At 43.2% G+C, this 18,069-nt stretch overlaps 1 protein-coding gene across 2 annotated transcripts in view; it reads left to right on the plus strand.

The window, feature by feature from the left end:
* The window catches only part of EMILIN2 (elastin microfibril interfacer 2), a 94,942-nt gene that overhangs the window by 12,710 nt on the left and 64,163 nt on the right, over positions 1 to 18,069 (plus strand). For both annotated transcript variants that reach the window (XM_077135877.1, XM_077135878.1), the window contains exon 3: positions 16,841 to 17,016. In XM_077135877.1, the coding sequence (XP_076991992.1) occupies positions 16,841 to 17,016 (176 nt within the window). The remainder of the gene's footprint in view (positions 1 to 16,840; positions 17,017 to 18,069) is intronic.

The following is an 18,069-nucleotide window of genomic DNA, read 5'->3' on the forward strand; positions in this document are numbered from 1 at the left end:
TCTGTTGTACCACATTTCTTTGTGTGCCGGTTTGAAAGGATTTATGCATCCTAGAAAAGCCATGCCTAATCCTAATCTGATTTTGTGGAGGCAGCCGTCTCTTTTAGACCCTATGCAGTTCTATATGTTGGAAACTTCATTAGATTATCTCCACAGGGATGTGACGCACCCGATTGTGGGTATTAACTTTTGAATAGAGGGAGATGTGACTCCACCCATTCCAGATGGGTATTGATTAGTTTACTGGAACCCTTTAAAAGAAACATTTTAGAGAGAGTCACTTTTAGAGCCATGAGACAGGAGAACCATAACAGCCCACACAGCCAGAGACTTGGAGATGAAGGAAAACGCTCCTGGGGGAGTTTCATGAAACAAGAAGCCTGGAGAGAAAGCTAGCAGATGTCACCATGTTCACCATGTGCCTTTCCAGTTGAGAGAGTAAACCTGAACTTCATCGGCCTTTCTTGAGTGAAGGTAACCTCTTGTTGGTACCTTAATTTGGACATTTTTATAGACATGCTTTAATTGGGACATTTTCACAGCCTTAGAACTGTAACCTGGCAACTTAATAAATTCCCCCTTTTAAAAGCTGTTCTGTTTCTTGTATATTGCATTCTGGCAGCTAGCAAACTAGAACACTTTATTGATGAGGTTTATATTCTTCTGTACTGTATAGTATTCCTTTATATCTATGTGCCACCTATGTGTGTGTGTGCATATATTTTTTTGCTTTTGAAAAAGGGAATTTAGTAAGTTGCAAGTTTACAGTTATATAAGGCTGTGAAAATGTTCAAATTAAAGCAAGGCTATAGAAGTGTCCAATCTAAGGCAGATACCTTGGTTCAAAAAGGGTGGTGAAGTTCAGGGTTTCTCTCTCAACTGGAAAGGCACGTGGTGAACATGGCAATGTCTGCTAACTTTCTCTCCAGGCTTCACGTTTCACCTCCAAAGGTCTCTGGCTGCGTGAGCTCTTGTGACTCTTGAATATAGTTTTATAGCTTAAGACTTATGATGAAATGCAGAGTGTGGAAAACTGTTTATACTGACTGTAAGCTACTTGTGATTTTTCTGCACAACTGAGATGATGAAGACATGATGTAGAATGGTAGATCAAATCGTAATGGAGGGACACAACACATTTCACATGGATAGCCCTGGAAAATGTCGGATGAAGGAGGTGTAATTATCATAGCCTTTTTAAACTAGCAGAAATCTAGTTCTAGGATTGAACTGAGATGTATTATTTGTAGACTCTTGGTTACTCAGTTTCCTTAATCAAAACATTCATTTATGTGCAAGGCCTACATTTGGCACAGGACTCGGTCCCACAGGGACATGGCAAGGGACCTGACCTCTTTCTCACCCACTAGAAGTTCATGTCCAGTAAGTGGAATGACATGTAAACAGCAATAATTAGAAAATAAAAGGTAGAAATGAAAATTGCAATAAGAGAAGTGCAAATAAAGTGCTGAAGATGTTGAGAGGAGGAAGAAAATTCTAGCCAAGAGGAATCTGAGAACTTGTTTGAAGGTCCTAAGCAGGGCTTTGAAGAATGTTTCTAGCTGAATATGTGCAGATGCAAGAGAGGAAAAGCCTGCGCCAAGAAAGAATATGAGCGAAGACCAGAGGCGGGGAACAAAGGTGCCTCCACAGGGAGTAGAGTAGCTCCACTTAGAGTATAGGATGCACAGACAGGAGTTTGGGGAGGAAGGTTGGATGGTGGACTGTGGCTGGATGGTAGAGGATTTAAAACCCCAAATTCTTGAGTTTCCTAGAGCTGCCATGATAAAGCACCACAAACCAGGTAGCTTATAAAAACAGACACTTATTGTCTCAGCTCTGAAGCTAGAAATGCAAAATCAAGGTGTCATCAGGGTCGTGCCCTTTTTGAAGGCTCCGGGAGAGAATCCTTCCTTACCCCTTCCCAGCTTCTGGAGGCTCCCGGCAATCCTTGGCAATCCTTGGCTTGTGGCAGCATATCTTCAAGCTCTGCCTCTGTCTGTACGTGGCCATCTTCCCTCTGAGTCTACCTGTGTCCAAATTCCCTTCTTCCTACAAGGACACCAGTCATATTGGATTTAGGTCTCCTACTGATCCAGTCTGACTTCATTTTAATGAATTATATCAGTCAAGACCCTATTTCAAATTTAGGTCACTTTCTAAGGGTCTGGGCTGACGGGAACTTTGGAGGGACACTATTCAACCCAGCACACCAGAGTTGGGACTTGATTCAGGCAAATGGGAGGTTCAGGATGACATAGGACTATGCTCTAGAAGGTTGATCTGGCCACGTGAGCACAATGGGTTGAGTGGGAAGAGAATGGTGGGGGAGGGGAGAGCTAGGCCCCAATAGGAATCGGGAATGGGAGCAGTGGGGAGGATGGGATGCAGGGCTGATGAACAGATGACCATTGGAGCCAGGACTTCAGCTGCTCTAGCTGTTCAGTGACACAGTACCCCTGCTAGGTTCTGAGGACATAGGAGGATTTGGCATGGATTCTGTTTAGTTCCTTATTCGGGTTATTGGGAAAAGGAGCCATGCACTGTGAAAGAAGGTGAATTCTCTCACTGTTGTTTGGAGGTACATAGGATTGTTTTTACCCATGGGGTAGTCAGTACCTCATTACTCGTCGCCTGTAATAATCAGGCGACGAGTAATGAACATAACCCTTTATGTGGGTAGTTAAATCCATGATGAGGGAAGGAACCCATGTTTTTAGGCTTCCTACAACTTTTTTCTTTTTTTGCCTTTGGTAAATAATCTTTCATCTACATAAAGCTCCATAGTTTCAAAGTGCTTTAATCAGCTATTTTCTAACTTTCTTCTTCTATTACTTGAGAGGTAGAAGCATGTCAAATATTATAAACCCTAATTTTTATTTGAGGAAACTGGGGATTAAAGATGTTTTGGATCTTGCCTGTTTTTATAGCAGGTCCTTGGCAGTGGGGACGAGAACCACCCCTCTTTTTAGGGATAATAAAATTATGCTTTTATTCTCCATACAGACTCCATGTAATTACAATTGTTCTATAGTGGATACTTATGATGCAGGGAAAGCTGTAGTGGGTATCTGAGCACCTAGAACTTGCTGGATGAATGGATTTGAGAAGGCACGCAGCGTTTCTAACTTGTCTTCTCTTCTGTTGTTAAGACTCATTTGCACAGAGTTCAGATTTCAGTTTTCAGTCATGGAGACTGTAAGTTTGGACAACTGTGGTCTGCCCGTGATTTGCATTCTTAAAATGGAAATTATGACATACGTATATAGTCTTTGAAAATAACTCTTAATCCTCAATGAAAATGCAGTGGCTTGTAGCTAAAATGAGGGTTTGGGATATGGTGGATTCCGGTTAAATCTTATCATGCGAAGTAATGATAGAAATTGTAATTGAGATTACTGAACTAAACTTTAGAAGTTTTTGCCAGCATGTAAGCATATATTGACTATCTCTGTGATCTATGGAACGGCTTTCATTTTGTGAAGGCTCATGTTAAACAACTACAAAGAATGATATGGTGGTATTGTTTGGAGACAGTGATCAAAGATATAACTGCCCTATGAAAAAGTTAAATACTGAAAATATAGGGAATTGTTTTAAGAATTAATTTATGGCTTCTTTGAACATACCATCCTTGCTTGAGTATTTTATTTGCAAAAGTCGGTTGGAGCTAAAATTAGCAAAGCCTTTGGATAGGAAGCAAGTCTTGGCTTCTTTAAGAGTATGAGAACTACCCCTTGAACCACAGAGCTGATTTGTTTTCTTTAAATAAAACAACAAAATAATGCAAACTATGACATTTCTTTAGAAACGAACAATTTTTTAAGGAAGGAAAAGCAAGCCACATATATTTTAAACTTTTTAACAGATGTCGGTTGGACCCCTTTTCACCCTGAAAGTCTGTATACTTGTTTCGCTCCCTTCTCAATTTACAAATACTGTAGAAACTCCCATTTTTTCCCTCTGGATTGCACTTCTCGAGGCTTGCTGTCCCATAGCCTCGTGTGCACTTGTGCTCTTGGTACTGGACAAAAGTGGTGAGTTTCTGCCCCATATACTCAAATAATCAATTCCTGAGACACTGGGGTTTCAAAGAGAGAAAGAGTTTATTGCTAGTTGTGAGGCAGGAAATCAGATGATCTGTCAACCCAAAAATCTGTCTCCCCAACTGCAGTAATTCTAATAGTTTTATAGTATCAAAAAATGGGCAGGTTTTAGGATAATGAGCACAGTGACTCCAGATGACGTAATTAGAGGTGATCTAATTATTGAGCACACACAGATTGATTACATGCTTAGTCATGGAACATATGTAAGAAAATGAGGGCCTTAATATGATGGGTATGATTTTTAGTATTATAATGAGGTATAGGTGACTTAGAGGTTAAAGGTCTAAGCTACTGCACGTGTCAGGCGGGCCCATTTTAGTTAGATCCAGCTTTGGTTATCGAGATAACTTTGGAATTGGGGTGATTTAGTTTTGAGCTGACCTTAGACCCTTTATTAATAAACTTTAAGGGCTGTCTTTAGTGATCTTAAGACTCTAAAGTAAAAAAACTGAATAAAATGCATATAAGTCACAAGGTTTTTACAATCACAAGGGCACAAGATAAAAGCTATACTTGATGCTTGATGATTGTATAAAGACAAAGCTTTTACATTATGACTGTGTGATTGTGAAAACCTTATATCCAGGGTATGGACAGATGAGTTAAAAAAAAATATGGATAAAAAATAAATAATGGGGGATAAGGAGTAAAATAAATGGCGTAGATGGAAATACTAGTGAGCAATGAAAGGAAGGGGGAAGGGGTATGGAATATGAGGTTTTTTTCTTTTTAGTTCTTTTTTTGGAGTGATGCAAATGTTCTAAAAAATGATCATGGTGAAGAATAGACAACTATGTGATGATATTGTGAGCCGTCGATTGTATACCATATTTGGACTGTGTGTATGTGAAGATTTATCAATAAAAATATTTTTTTTTAATTGGGAAAGAAAGTTAAGGACCATACAATCATTATCAGAGACCCAGGAAGCTGGATTACAGATCAGAGATTTCAGGTATTTCCCTCTGTCTACTCTAATATGCCAGAAAGCGGGGGGAAAAAAAGAGACTACCTATATAGTGATTCAGTAATTATAATAATTCCTTAAATCCTAACTTCTTGATTACACACACTAGCACCACACTGGGTTGACCTGGGTATGGAACCCAGGACCCTCGAGCTCCCCAATAAAAATCTAGCCCCCCAGAACATGCACGGGCTTTGAGCACTTTACTGAGGATTTAATGACATAAAGGATGTCGTAGGTATCACCAACCTTAAACATCTATTGGTGGGGGGCGCAGGGGTGGTTCAGTGGTAGAATTCTCGCCTGCCATGTGGGAGACCCATGTTTGATTCCTGGTCCATGCACTTTCCCCAAACAAACAAAGAGACAAAATACAAATTCAAAACAAAAATTCAACAAATGGTGCTGCAGTAACAGGATACTCACATGGAAAAATAATGAAGTGTGACCCTGCCATACAGCATACAAAAAAAGTCTACTGGCTACCCTAATTCTTTTATTAGGCTGAGCAGTCCCTAATAAAAGAGAGCGAGTGGGTGAGTGGGTGAGTGGGTGAGTGGGTGAGTGGGTGAGTGGGTGAGTGGGTGAGTGGGTGAGTGGGTGAGAGAGAGTGGGTGCATGAGGGGTGGGGGAGAAGGGGGAAGGAGAGTGTGAGAGGGAGGGGGAAGAAGGAGGGGGAAAGAGTTATTCAGTGGCTCCAAAAACAAAGGTTTGGTTTCTACATCCCCCAGAAAGTTATCTTTGTGGGAGCATCATGCTGACAGCTGGGATCGGCAGATGCTCTCATGTTCTGCAACATGCGAACACTGAGAAGCTCATTAGGAAGGGTCCTGGGATGGGAGTCTCCAGTGATTCTGACTCCAGAAATCAGGAAAGATGACGCAAGTTTGAGAAATGGAATAGGATAGAAATGACTTAGCGGAAACAGCCTACAGTAGTGATGGTTCTCCCCCAATGCCGCCAAAAAAAAACAAATTACTTAGGGAAATATTGGCATTTATAGCATCTTGGATTATTCACTGCCCCAGAAAGCCATTGGATAAGCTCAAGCTTGGTGGGACACTCCATGCTCCCAACCTCTTTGCTGTCAGTGCAGACTTCAGTTTTGTGATTTATCTGCCAAAGTAAGTTAAAACTAAGCATGCAAAAAAAAAAAAAGTGGACTCGGTGTGAAACACATACATAAGTTACATTTATGGCTTTGGACGCACTCTGCTCTTGAAAATGAAGTCATTTTTAGCAATGCAGGTTTGCTCAAATGGAAGGTATCACTCTCAGAGTAAATCTAGAAATAGCAACTTATCTATCGCAGCTGAACCACTGCAGGCTTTCTTTCATCACCTTCCTTCAAAACTGTAGAAGTGCTCCTTCTCCTGGGTGCAAAATTGCTGGAGAACTGTGGACAGAAACTTCTATTCATTGTACCGTATGCTCAGAGCAAAATACGGAGAAGTAAAGAGGATTTCAGGTTTTGAAATCTCTTGCCATTCTGAGTGCCCAAGAAAATAAACTCAAGAGGAAATAGAAAAATAGCAACATACAATTGTGGTTTCTTCAGCAAATATATCCATTGTACTGGGAAATAAACGATTTCCTGAAAGTACATTTTCGTTTTGAACACATTGCTTTGGTCTAGAATCCGTTGTAAATGTACAAAGCTGTATTATAATCTGATTTTAGTCAGGGCTCAACAATCTGACTTTGAGATTAAATACATTTTGTATTTCAGAAATATATTTGCCCAAGCATTTTGGCTTTTGAATTTAGATGTATTTTCTTAAAAATTCAAGTAAAGTATTTCTCATTTCTTTGCTTCCATGTTACTAGTTTCTCCATACAGAGCTCTAATAAAAATGTGTACCATAGCTGAAAGAGATGAGATTGAAGTTCAGATTTCTGTGTTTGATATGCTTTAACAGGCAAGAAGGACATCTGGTTCCTTTGCTTTACCTCTTATGCAGGGAGACTTTCTTAGACTTGTGAAATGTTAGCATTGGAAGGTAATTTAGAGCCCAGAGCCCACTTCCTCATATTGCAAGATCTTCTTCACGGACGTGCATGCTTTCAAATAGCCAAGTGTTTATTGTCAGTAGGACAGAGTGGATTCAGATGGGAAGTGTTGTCTTCTCCTGGTGCAGAACCACTTTTCCTTCAATATAGTTCTGAAATCCCTCCTGATTTCAAAATTTGTAGCCTCTACTACCTGACTCAATTTACTATTGGCAAAATGTCACTTTAATAAAAAGCTTATTTATTGAATGATAGTTAAAAAAAAAAAAAAGTTCATCGCAAGTAGTTCCTAGAAAATCAGTCCACTGTCTTGCCAGTTTCTGCAGTCGAACGCTGAATAATCTCAGTAAAATTGAATAACAGTGCCTGGGATCAACTGCTTTATGCGAAAACATGGAAGAGTTGGCTGATTGTCCATCAGCCAACATGGTCGGGGTAGAGATGAGCATTCTCAAACTGGACCAAGTGTCTTCTGGTCTTTAAATGTGGATGCTCCTTCTCTCATGGCGGGCAGGCATTCCTTTAGGCCTAACATCCTCCCATGAGTGAGAGAGGAAGAACTTCCCTTTGTCCCACTTCTCCACCCTCTCAGTCTTGTTTTAGCTAGTGCTTTGTGAAACCACATGTGAAATGCCGCAACATCTGACACCAGGCTCTTCTGTTAGGCCAGTGCCTTGAGGAAGGAGAAAGCATATTCTTGGGAGAAGACCTGGTTAAGTTAGTGACCCCAAAGGAGCACTGGGCTTCCAATTTGTGCAGAGTTTTCGTAGCCTGTGTTACAACAAAATGTAGGTAAATATTAAATGTATGATGTCCGCGACTTCTCGCTCAGCTTCTGGTCCCCGGCCGGCGGAGGGAACAGGAGGGAGAGAGAGACAGACGCAGACAAATCCGCGCTGGTGAGAAACACAGGTCCAAGACACGTAGCAGTTGTAAGCACAGACCTTTACTGGAGTTAAGCTTGCATTCTCTGTTACAGGTTCCGCGCGGGCGAAATATCCCGCGGGGGAACAACCTCTATGCGGCCGTCAGGCACGGCTCCCTGTGGGTCGTCTCCGCCCACCCCGTCCGGGTAACCTCTTATATACTGTGCCCAAACCCAATAGGTTAGTGCCACGTATACAGAGGTGATTGGAAGATAGGGTTGGTGGGCGCGTACGTCATACGCGGAAACAGGATGCGGGCGCCATCTTGACTCACTCGATGGGCGGGGGGAACTCTAGAGCAGGCTGCAGCGTGTCCACTAGGCCAAACCCGGAAAGCGGCTCTCTACAGTATGACTATATACCAAGAATGGAATGTTCATATGTTAGGAATGTTCGTGTTTGTATGTTATGTTGTGTCAGTAAAAATTAAACAAAATACGATATGTAAGGAAGAAGATCCTTACTCTAGGGAACAGTTCACAGAATGAGAGCCCTGCCAGGGAAGTTCAGGTATCTCCAGGGAAGCATTCTACTTGGGGTTCTAAAAGGAAAGTTCTGGAAGAGTAAGAGAAGACTTGGTTCATGTGGGATAGAAATTCAGAGGTGAACAGATGTGTGACCCCTTGCTGTTCCCTCGACAGTCTCGTGCATCTCCACCTCAGTCCTGTCCACAGAACTTTCTGTGAGGACAGACTTTCTGTGTCTGTGCTGTCCACCACTGCAGCCACTAGCCACAAGTGGCTGGTAAGCATTTGGCCTGTGGCCCCTGAGACCGAGGAATGAGCCATTTAACTTGATTGAAACTGAATTACTTAAAATAACTACATGTGGGCGGGCCACGGTGGCGCAGCAGGCAGAGTTCCTGCCTGCCATGCCAGAGACCCAGGTTCGATTCCTGGTGCCTGCCCATGCAAAAAAAAAAAAAAACCTACATGTGACAAATGTATACCACATTGGATGGCATACAGCTCTGGAGTCGTGCTCTAGTGTGTGAACCTTGTCCAGTTTTTCTTAACTTGAGGAACCTGGAGCTTGAGGTGGTTCTGGAAAGGCTCGGAAATTCACATCTGTCCAGAGTTACCTGAGGATAACTCTGGGGTTTTTAATATGGACTCCCCAAAACCTTGTCAAAAATAATATCATTTGAGTGGATAAACAGGCTGTGATATATACATATAATGGAATATTATGCAGCGGTAAGACAGAATGAAGTTATGAAGTATGTAACAACATGGCTGGACCTTGAGGACATTATACTGAGTGAGATTAGCCAGAAACAAAAAAGATAAATACTGAATGGTCTCACTGAGATGAACTAACATTAATGAATGAATTTGGAGAATTTTAGTTAAGAACAGAGATCACCAGGAGATAGAAATAGGGTAGATATTAGGTAATTGGAGCTGAAGGGATACAGATTGTGCAACAAGACTGATTGTAGAAATTCAGAAATGGACACCACAATACTACCAGATAGTGTAAGTACGCTGAATGAAGCTGAATGTGAGAATGATAGAGGGAGGAGAGCTGGGGGCACATGTGAAACCAGAAGGAAAGATAGATGATAAAGACTGAGGTAGTGTAATCTAGGAATGCCTAGGGTGTACAATGATAATGACTAAATGTGCAAATTAAAAAATGTTTCTGCATGAAGAACAAAGGAATGTCAGTATTGCATGGTGTTGAAAATAGATGGTCATTCGTATTTTAAAACTTCAACTTCTGTATGAGACTAAAGCAAGAAATGTTTATTTGGTACAAAATTTATATTTTGACTAGTGTATTTCCTAATTTAACTTATGTGACAGTTTAATTGAACACCATAAGTACATGGAACCTTGAATAGGTGTGTGATTTTCTTGGTTTGTCCAAATTAGTGTGATGCCCCCATAAATCCCAGAAGGATTTGAACAGTGAATAAAAAAGTATTTTCAAAGTCCCCTTGGGGGAATGGCAAGACAGGGGGAAAATTCAACTTCCCCAAGTAGAGAATTCCTGATATTCTCACAAGCAGTGGGGATAACCAAAGCAATAGGCCAAGCCCTCAATCTTGGGGTTTGTTCAAATGAATCTTATCCCTGCAAAGGATAGGCTAAGCCTATTTAAAATTAGACCCAAGAGTCACCCCTAGAGAACCTCTTTTGTTGCTTAGATGTGGCCTCTCTCTCTCTCAGCCCATACAGCAAGCAAACTCACTGTCCTCCCCTACTCTCTATGTGGTACATGATTCCCAGGGTGTAAACCTCCCTGGCAATGTGGGACAGAAATCCTAGAATGAACTGAGACTCAGCATCAAGGGATTGAGAAAGCCTTCTAGACCAAAAGGGGGAAGAGAGAAATGAGACAAAATAAAGTGTCAATGGCTGAGAGATTTCAAGCAAAGTTGAGAGGTTATCTGGGAGAATATCTGTATTATTCTTGGCCATTATGTAGATATCACCTGTTTAGTTAAGGTATCTTGGAGAGGCTGCCTGAAAACGTAGAGCTGTGTTCCAGTAGCCATGTTTCTTGAAGATGATTGTATAATGATATAGCTTTCACAGTGTGACTGTGTGATTATGAAAACCTTGTGTCTGATGCTCCTTTTATCTATGGTATGGATGGATGAGTAAAAAATATGGATAAAAAATAAAGAAGAGAAAATAAATTTTTTAAAAAAGAACAAATGTTAAAATAAATCGAGTAGATTGAAATACTAGTGATCAATGAAAGAGAGTGGTAAGGGGTATAGGAAAAATATTAGGGGGAATGTTCTAGTTTGCTAGCTCCTGGGATGCAACACATCAGAAACAAAATGACTTTTAAAAAGGGGAATTTAATAAGTTCCTAGTTCACAGTTCTAAGGCGGAGAAAATGTCCCAATTAAAACAAGTCTATAGAAATGGCCAATCTAAGGCATCCGGGGAAAGATACCTTGGTTCAAGAAGGCCGATGAGCACAGTCAGCATTTCTCTCTCATCTGGAAAGGCAGATGGTGAACACAGCATCATCTGCTAGCTTCTTCTCCTGGCTTCCTGTTTCATGAAGCTCCCTGGGAGGCATTTTCCTTCTTCATCTCCAAAGGTCGCTGGCTGGTGGGCTCTCTGCTTCTTGTGGCTATGTCATTCTGCTCTCTCAGAATCTCTTGCTTTCTCCAAAATATTTCCTCTTTTATAGGATTCCAGTCAACTAATCAAGACCCACCCAAATGGGTGGAGACACGCTTCCACTTAATCCAGTTTAACAACCACTCTTGATTAAATCACATCTCCAGGGAGATGATCTAATTACAGTTTCAAACATACAGTACTGAATAGGGATTAGAAGAAACAGCTGCTTTTACAAAATGTGATTAGAATTAAAACATGGCTTTTTAGGGTACATCTGTCGTTTCAAACCAGCACAGGGAACAAAGGTTAAAACATATTGGGTAGATAGAGATACTAGTGGTCATTGAGAGGGAGGGGTAAGAGGTATGGTATGTATGAGTGTTTCTTGTTCTTGTTCTTTTTCTGGAGTGATGCAAATGTTGTAGGAAATGATCATGGTGATGAATAACAACTATGTGATGATATTGGGAGCCACTGATTGTACACCAGTTACATACCAAGTATGTAATGTTCGTATGTTAAGAATGCTTGTGTTAGCATGTTGTTTTGTCAATAAAAATATTTTTTAAAAAGTAAAAAACAAAAAATATCATTAATTAATGAATGATCAATTACTGATTGATTATTTAACACCTACAACAGGGCAGATTTTGTGTTTTAAAAAAAAAAAAAAACAGGGATGGGGGACTATTTGGGTTTGCAATACAATATACCAGAAATGGAATGGCCTTTTAAAAGGAAATTTACTCACTTACAAGGTTATAATTCGAAGGCCATAAAAATGTCTAAACTAAGATATCCAGAGAAAGATACCTTCACCAAAGAAAGGCCGATGTCTGTCATATGGGAAGGCATCTGGCTGGTGTCTGCTGGTCCTTATTCCAGGTTCCATTGCTTCTAGCTTCTGATGCCAGTGGCTTCCTCTCTAAGCATTTGTGGGCCATCCCTTAGCTCCTCTGGGACCCAGTTCTGGGTTCTGGCTTTCTCAGCATCTCATGGGAAGACACATGGCAATGTCTGCTGGGCTCTGTCTCTCCAAACGTCTGCGTCTACGCATCTGTTCTCTCTGTTGACACTCCAAGCATCTTCAAAGTCTGTGTCTCTTGGCTCTGAGCTTTCTCCAAAACGTTTCCCCTTTTAAAGGACTCCAGTAAACCAAATAAGACCCACTTCGAATGGGCACAGGCACATCTTCATCTAATCAAAAGGTCATACCCACAATCGGGTCTGTTACATCTCCATGGAAACAATCCAATCAAAGTTTCCACCCTAAACAATAGGTCTGCCCCTACAAAATTGGGTCAGGAAAGAAAACATGGCTTTTCTGAGAAACATAACAATTTCAAACCAGCACAGGGACATTGTAGGGAACAAAGCTAAGAGGGATTTGTGCCCTAATGGATTCTTTAGTCTGGCAGGAAAACAAATACTGGAAAAGTAAATGCAAATGTGGATTGAAGCATGTCATATAAGAGGTCTCATCAGAGTTGGTAGGCATGGGAGGCCCAGTTATTTTATCAGATTTTTAAAAAATTTTATTTCTATTTTTTGCAGGCTATATGGTGGGGGTCACAGTTCATTCTTTTTCCATGTGACTATTTTGTTATTGCAGCACCGTTTGTTGAATTTCTTTTTCTTATTGGAGGTGGGCAGCGCACAGGCTGGGACTTGATCCTGCATCTCCTGCATGGCAGGCAAGTCTTCTGCCACTGAACTACACATGCACCCCAATCAGATCTGTTTCAATAGGGACATTTCCGGTCCCATGGTCCCTGAACTCTGATTCACTTTTTTCAGACCTTATCTTGCCACCTGCCTTCTCATTAGAATCTCCTGGGCCTATCTGGTGCTCTGACAGGGTCATAGAACTTGTCAGCATGGCAAATCCTTGTGTAGGGAGAAGAGGGCTTCAGAGGGAGAAGGGGTGGGGAAGAGGGTTGGGGAGAAAGGGAGGGGTTGAGTGGAAGGGGCCTCGGCTCCTGGGGTTTGGGGGGTTAGGCATCGGGCTGCAGGGCAACTCCTTACCATAGCCCCAAGTTCTCTGCGGGTGTCTGAGGCTGTGAAAAGCTCCTTAAAGGAAGACGTGTTCAGCTGGCATTCATGTCTTTTGCTCTCTAGCTTTCTTGTTCTTGCCTGGAGCACAGATGTGATGCTAGAGGTGATGCAGTCATCCTGAAGCCATGAAGTAACCATGTGTGGGGTGGAGCATTCCAGAGGGACAGGATGACATTACGGTCCCCGCTGGAGCCTGGGATATGTGCCCAGGCTGCAGGCTTGAGTCAGCCCTTCCAGAGCCGGGCCTGTACCGTCTCAACTTTGTACTGTCGGCTCCGGTCCCTCAGCTTGGCCACCCCCATGCTGGGTGCAATTACTCAACTGGCCCAAAAGATATCTACCATCATCTCTTAAGTGCTTAGACCCCAGGGGCCCTAATGCAGCACTTGGGTGGCTTGGTTTGGCTTGACTTCCCCACACTTGGTTGTCCTGGCCCTGGGTTGCTTCAGGGGCTCCCATGCCCCCAGCAACAAATGATGAGGGTGGCTGGGCTCCCTGTAGGGGAGGAACTGCTCCAGGTAATTGAGAATTACCTGGGGAGTTTTTGAAAGATACCCTCCCTCCCCTACACAAACCAGTTAGGATTTGCGGAGAGGGACAAAGACCAAGGCATTTTTCTGGTATCTTCTGGCTAGGATATTTTCCTGTAGTAGCCTGAGTGGAAGGGGAGGTCTGGGAATTGCAGTTCACTGCTCCTTCTCTGGGGAGCCCTCTGTCTGGAGGTGGGACCCTGATTTCTGTTGGGAAAGTCCCAGGAGGCCTGTGGGGCTGACAACCCCCTACTTGACACCTCCAAACAGAGGTCAAGGGAACTGCAGAGCTGCCCTGGCTGCCTCTGGGGCTCTCAGTCCCCTGTGCCATGGCACCAAGTTTGGAGGAATCCTCGCAGGTGCATTCCCACAGCTGGAGGGGGAGTCTTGATAGCTTCCAGCTGTCACCACTGGCCAGGAAGTCCTTTTCCAAATGGGAGGTCTAAAAACTTCATTCTGAACACTGTCAACCTGAATCCCATCTCTGGAAACTGGAGGGCAGGAGGGTTAGACAAGGGAAGGGAGTGGAGAATGTACCTGGTGGTGGCAGGGGCGCTCCAGGGAGGTTTCCTAAGCTGTGAGCTGGCGCCAAAATCATAAGCTGTCTTTAGGGCAAAAGAATGAAGCGTTTTGAAGAAAGCCAGAACTTTCTTCTGCTCTGGCTCTAGCTGCCAGGGGTACAGGCCCTTGGGGCGTTGGGAGGGCACCCCCCCCCCTTTGATGGAGGACAGGGATACATATTGGGTTCTCGTTGTCCTGCTCAGCCACGTCCAGGAGGTCTGGTGTGGACCGTTATCTGCTGGCAAAGGTGCAAAGCCCGAAAGCTTGCGTTTTCACATTCAGTCTCAAATGCTCAGAGGAACCAAGTTTTTCTGAGATGACACATTTTTTGCAACATTATGCTCAACTTAAGTATGCAGAACAATGAAATGGTGTTTTTTCCCCCCTGTATTTATTTTTGCTTGTTTGCATTTTCTAGGACCACACAGAGGACTGCTTTGGCAGGTGGGGTGGTCGAGGCGCCCAGGGCGGGTGTGGGTCTGGACCAAATTAGATCTCCAGAAATCATTTTCTGGAGAAAGCCCTAGGGCTTTCGGGAAGCTCCCTGGGTGGGGCTGCCTGATTGCTAGAGGAGGGCAGTATAGGGTGCAGGCAAGAAGTCACAGGGTTTGGGAGGGGAGCCCTTGGGTTTACATTCCAGCCTGGCTACTTCCCGTATTTGAACTTGAGCAAATTACTTCACCTCTCTGAGCCTCTGTCTTCTCATTTGTGAAAAGGAGAAAATAGAAATAGTGGGCCTTCATGATGGTGGGGAGATAGAAAATGAGAAGCTGCAGAGCTAGAAATTTCCCTTGTTCCTCCCCCAGCAGCCAGCCTTGTTGGCTTTACTTATTGTCGTCCCCCACCCCCACCCAAGGCACCCCAAGTACCCCACCAGCCCCCTGCCGACTCCAGCCCTGGCCCCTGCAGCTGGCTGAGCAGCACATCAGAACCCTTGGGAAGTGATACAAATCCCATTTCTTTCTGGGAATTGGCCCAAAAGGAAGGCCAGCTGCTCGTACTGGTGTTAGAAATGAAGAGAAAGTGAAGAGGCTGGAGAGAGCGATGGTTGCAAACCAGAAAGAAGAAGTCCAGGGTAGATTCAGGCAGGCTGCCCTGTGAGCCAGGGCACCTTGGGGTGCTGAGCCCTTTGGATGCGTCCCACAAAGTGCCCATGCTGTCACGTGGATGCTGCCCATGGCCCAAGCTGGGTTCTGCATCTCTCTGTGATGTGACAGTGCGTCAGGGGGAGTGTGTACTTTAAAACAGGGATTTTGAATGTTTCCAATTCTGCTTCCTTATTTCTGTCATTGACAGTACGGACCAGGGCATATTTTTAAAAAGATCTAAACACAAATAGTGTGAGTGTGTCCAAAGGCTCGCAGGCCTGGGAGCTTGGCTAGTGTTAAAGAGAGAAAGTGCAGAGAGAAATGTGGTGGGTGTTACGGGAGACAAGGGCACAGACACAAGACAAAACAACCGTGAGTTACACCCAAAAAAAATCTCTGCAAAACAGTGAGTGGTAAAACAGAAGTTTGTTGGTGAAACCAAAGCTGGTGGGCTTCAAAATGTCTTTATCAAATGGAAACAGTGGGGCCAAGTTCTAGGTTGTGTGTCTCACCCACTTCTTTTTTTAAATACAGTTTCATTGAGATACACTCACACACTGTACAAACCATCTGACGTATACAATCACTGGCTTACAGTATCATCAAGTAGTTGTACATATATCCCTGTGATTGATTTGGGAACATTTTCATGACTCCAGAAAGGAAAATAAGTAAAAGCCAAATCCTCCCATACCCTTTATCCCTCCCCGTCCCCATGGTATTGGCCCATGGTATTGGTGTGGTGCATCTGTTAACTGTTAATGAAAGAATATTAAACCATTACTACTAACCATAGTGTGTAGTTTGCAGTAGGTGCATTTTCCCCCATATACCCATCAATTATTTTTCTTAACATTTGTTCCCCCTATTTTTTTATTTTTAATCCATATGTTTTGTTCATCTGTCCATAACGTAGATAAAAGGAGCATCAGACACAAGGTTTTCACAATCACACAGTCACATTGCGAAAGCTATATCATTATACAATCATCTTCAAGAAACATGGCTACTGGGACACAGCTCTACATTTTCAGGCAGTTCCCTCCAGCCTCTCCATTACATATTGAATAACAAGGTAATATCTATCTAATGCACAAGAGTAACCTCCAGGATAACCTCTCGACTCTGTTTGGAATTTCTCAGCCACTGACACTTCATCTCATTTCTCAAGTCTTCCCCCTTTTGGTTGAGAGGGTTTTCTCAATTCCTTGATGCTGTGTCTGGCCCACCTTTAGTGGTTGGGGGCAGCTGGGTGCAGGTGGCTCTCAGAGAATGGGGAGCCCCGGGTGTCGGGGAGCTTCTGTCTTCCTGAGGCCACTCTGGTGTTGGCTGAACCCCAGGGGCCAGGGCTGGCCTGAGGAGACGCTTCATCCAGCCTGGAGGGAGCAGGAGTGGCCTGCGGGGCCTCGAGCCTCTCCTTTTGGGTCCGACTCTGGGGAAGGGGCGTGTGGAGCAGCTCTGAGCAGCAGCCGATAAAGAGAAATGCCCCCCTTTTCCTCTGGCAGGTATCGAGTGAACTTCAGGCCCAGATACGTCACCAAGTACAAGACGGTAACACAGCTGGAGTGGAGGTGCTGCCCTGGGTTTCGAGGTGGGGACTGCCAGGAAGGTCCCAAAGAGCCAGTGGAAGCTCCGCGCCCCACGCCCGCGCGGCCCCGGCACTCCTTGAAGAAAACCACAGGTAGCCTCTCCATTCTCCTGCCGTGTGTGGCACCATCGATGTTTCCAGTGTTCCTTTGAACTGTAGGTTTTATGGTTTGCAATGTTGAGCTTTCCAAGGTCTTTGAATCATGTACCTCTGCGTCTGCAGTCGACACACATGGCAGACACATTTATTTACAGGAGTGATAGCAGTTGGAAGCCAATTCTGTTAGAGTCGACTTGTCAACGTCAAGACCTTAGGAACCAGCCTAGGTGTAGGATGGTTTCAGACTTGAGTCACCTAGAGGCACAGTTGTTAAGAAATTCGAGCGCAGTGATGATTTGTTCTTCATTTCTCACGTGCCAAGCTCAATCTAGGTGCAAGTGAGAAACCTAATGCATTCTCCAGAGAAACAGAACAATACATATACATATTTATATGTATGTAAATATTATGAGATTTATTATAGGAACTGGCTCACATTACCATGGGGATTGGCGAATCCAATTCTGTAGGGCAGGTAAGAAGTTGAGAATTTCAATGAAGATTTGGATGAATTTCCCAGGAGAAGCTGGCTGGCTGACGTAGTAAAGATGGAAATTCTTCCTGGTTGCCGGAGTCCTCAGCTCTCCCTTTAAGGCCTTTGGCTGATTAGATGAGACTTCTTTCATTGCTGAAGGAACTCTCTTTGGTTGATTACAGATAAATCGGCCATAGATGTACTCGATTAATAGTTTAAATCCATGAAATATCTTCACGGTAACAATCAAGTCAGTGCCTGTTTGACCAAACCACTGGACACCGTAACCTACCCAAGGCGACACATGAACTTAGCCATCACACTCCATAGATCTGATTTATTTATGTATTATTCTGATTTATTTATGTATTATTGATACATATTATATATTCACACACCGTGTAATCGTCCAAAGTGTGCAATCAGTGGTTCACAATATCATCAGAGAGCTGTGCATTTACATCACAATTGACTTTTTTCTTTTTTTGTGAAAAATAACATATATACAAAAAAGCAATACATTTTAAAGCACATTGCAACAGTTAGTTGTAGAACCATAGATCTGAATTTAA

This window comes from Tamandua tetradactyla, chromosome 18 (genome assembly GCF_023851605.1).
Source record: "Tamandua tetradactyla isolate mTamTet1 chromosome 18, mTamTet1.pri, whole genome shotgun sequence".
Classification (NCBI taxonomy): Eukaryota; Metazoa; Chordata; class Mammalia; order Pilosa; family Myrmecophagidae; genus Tamandua; species Tamandua tetradactyla.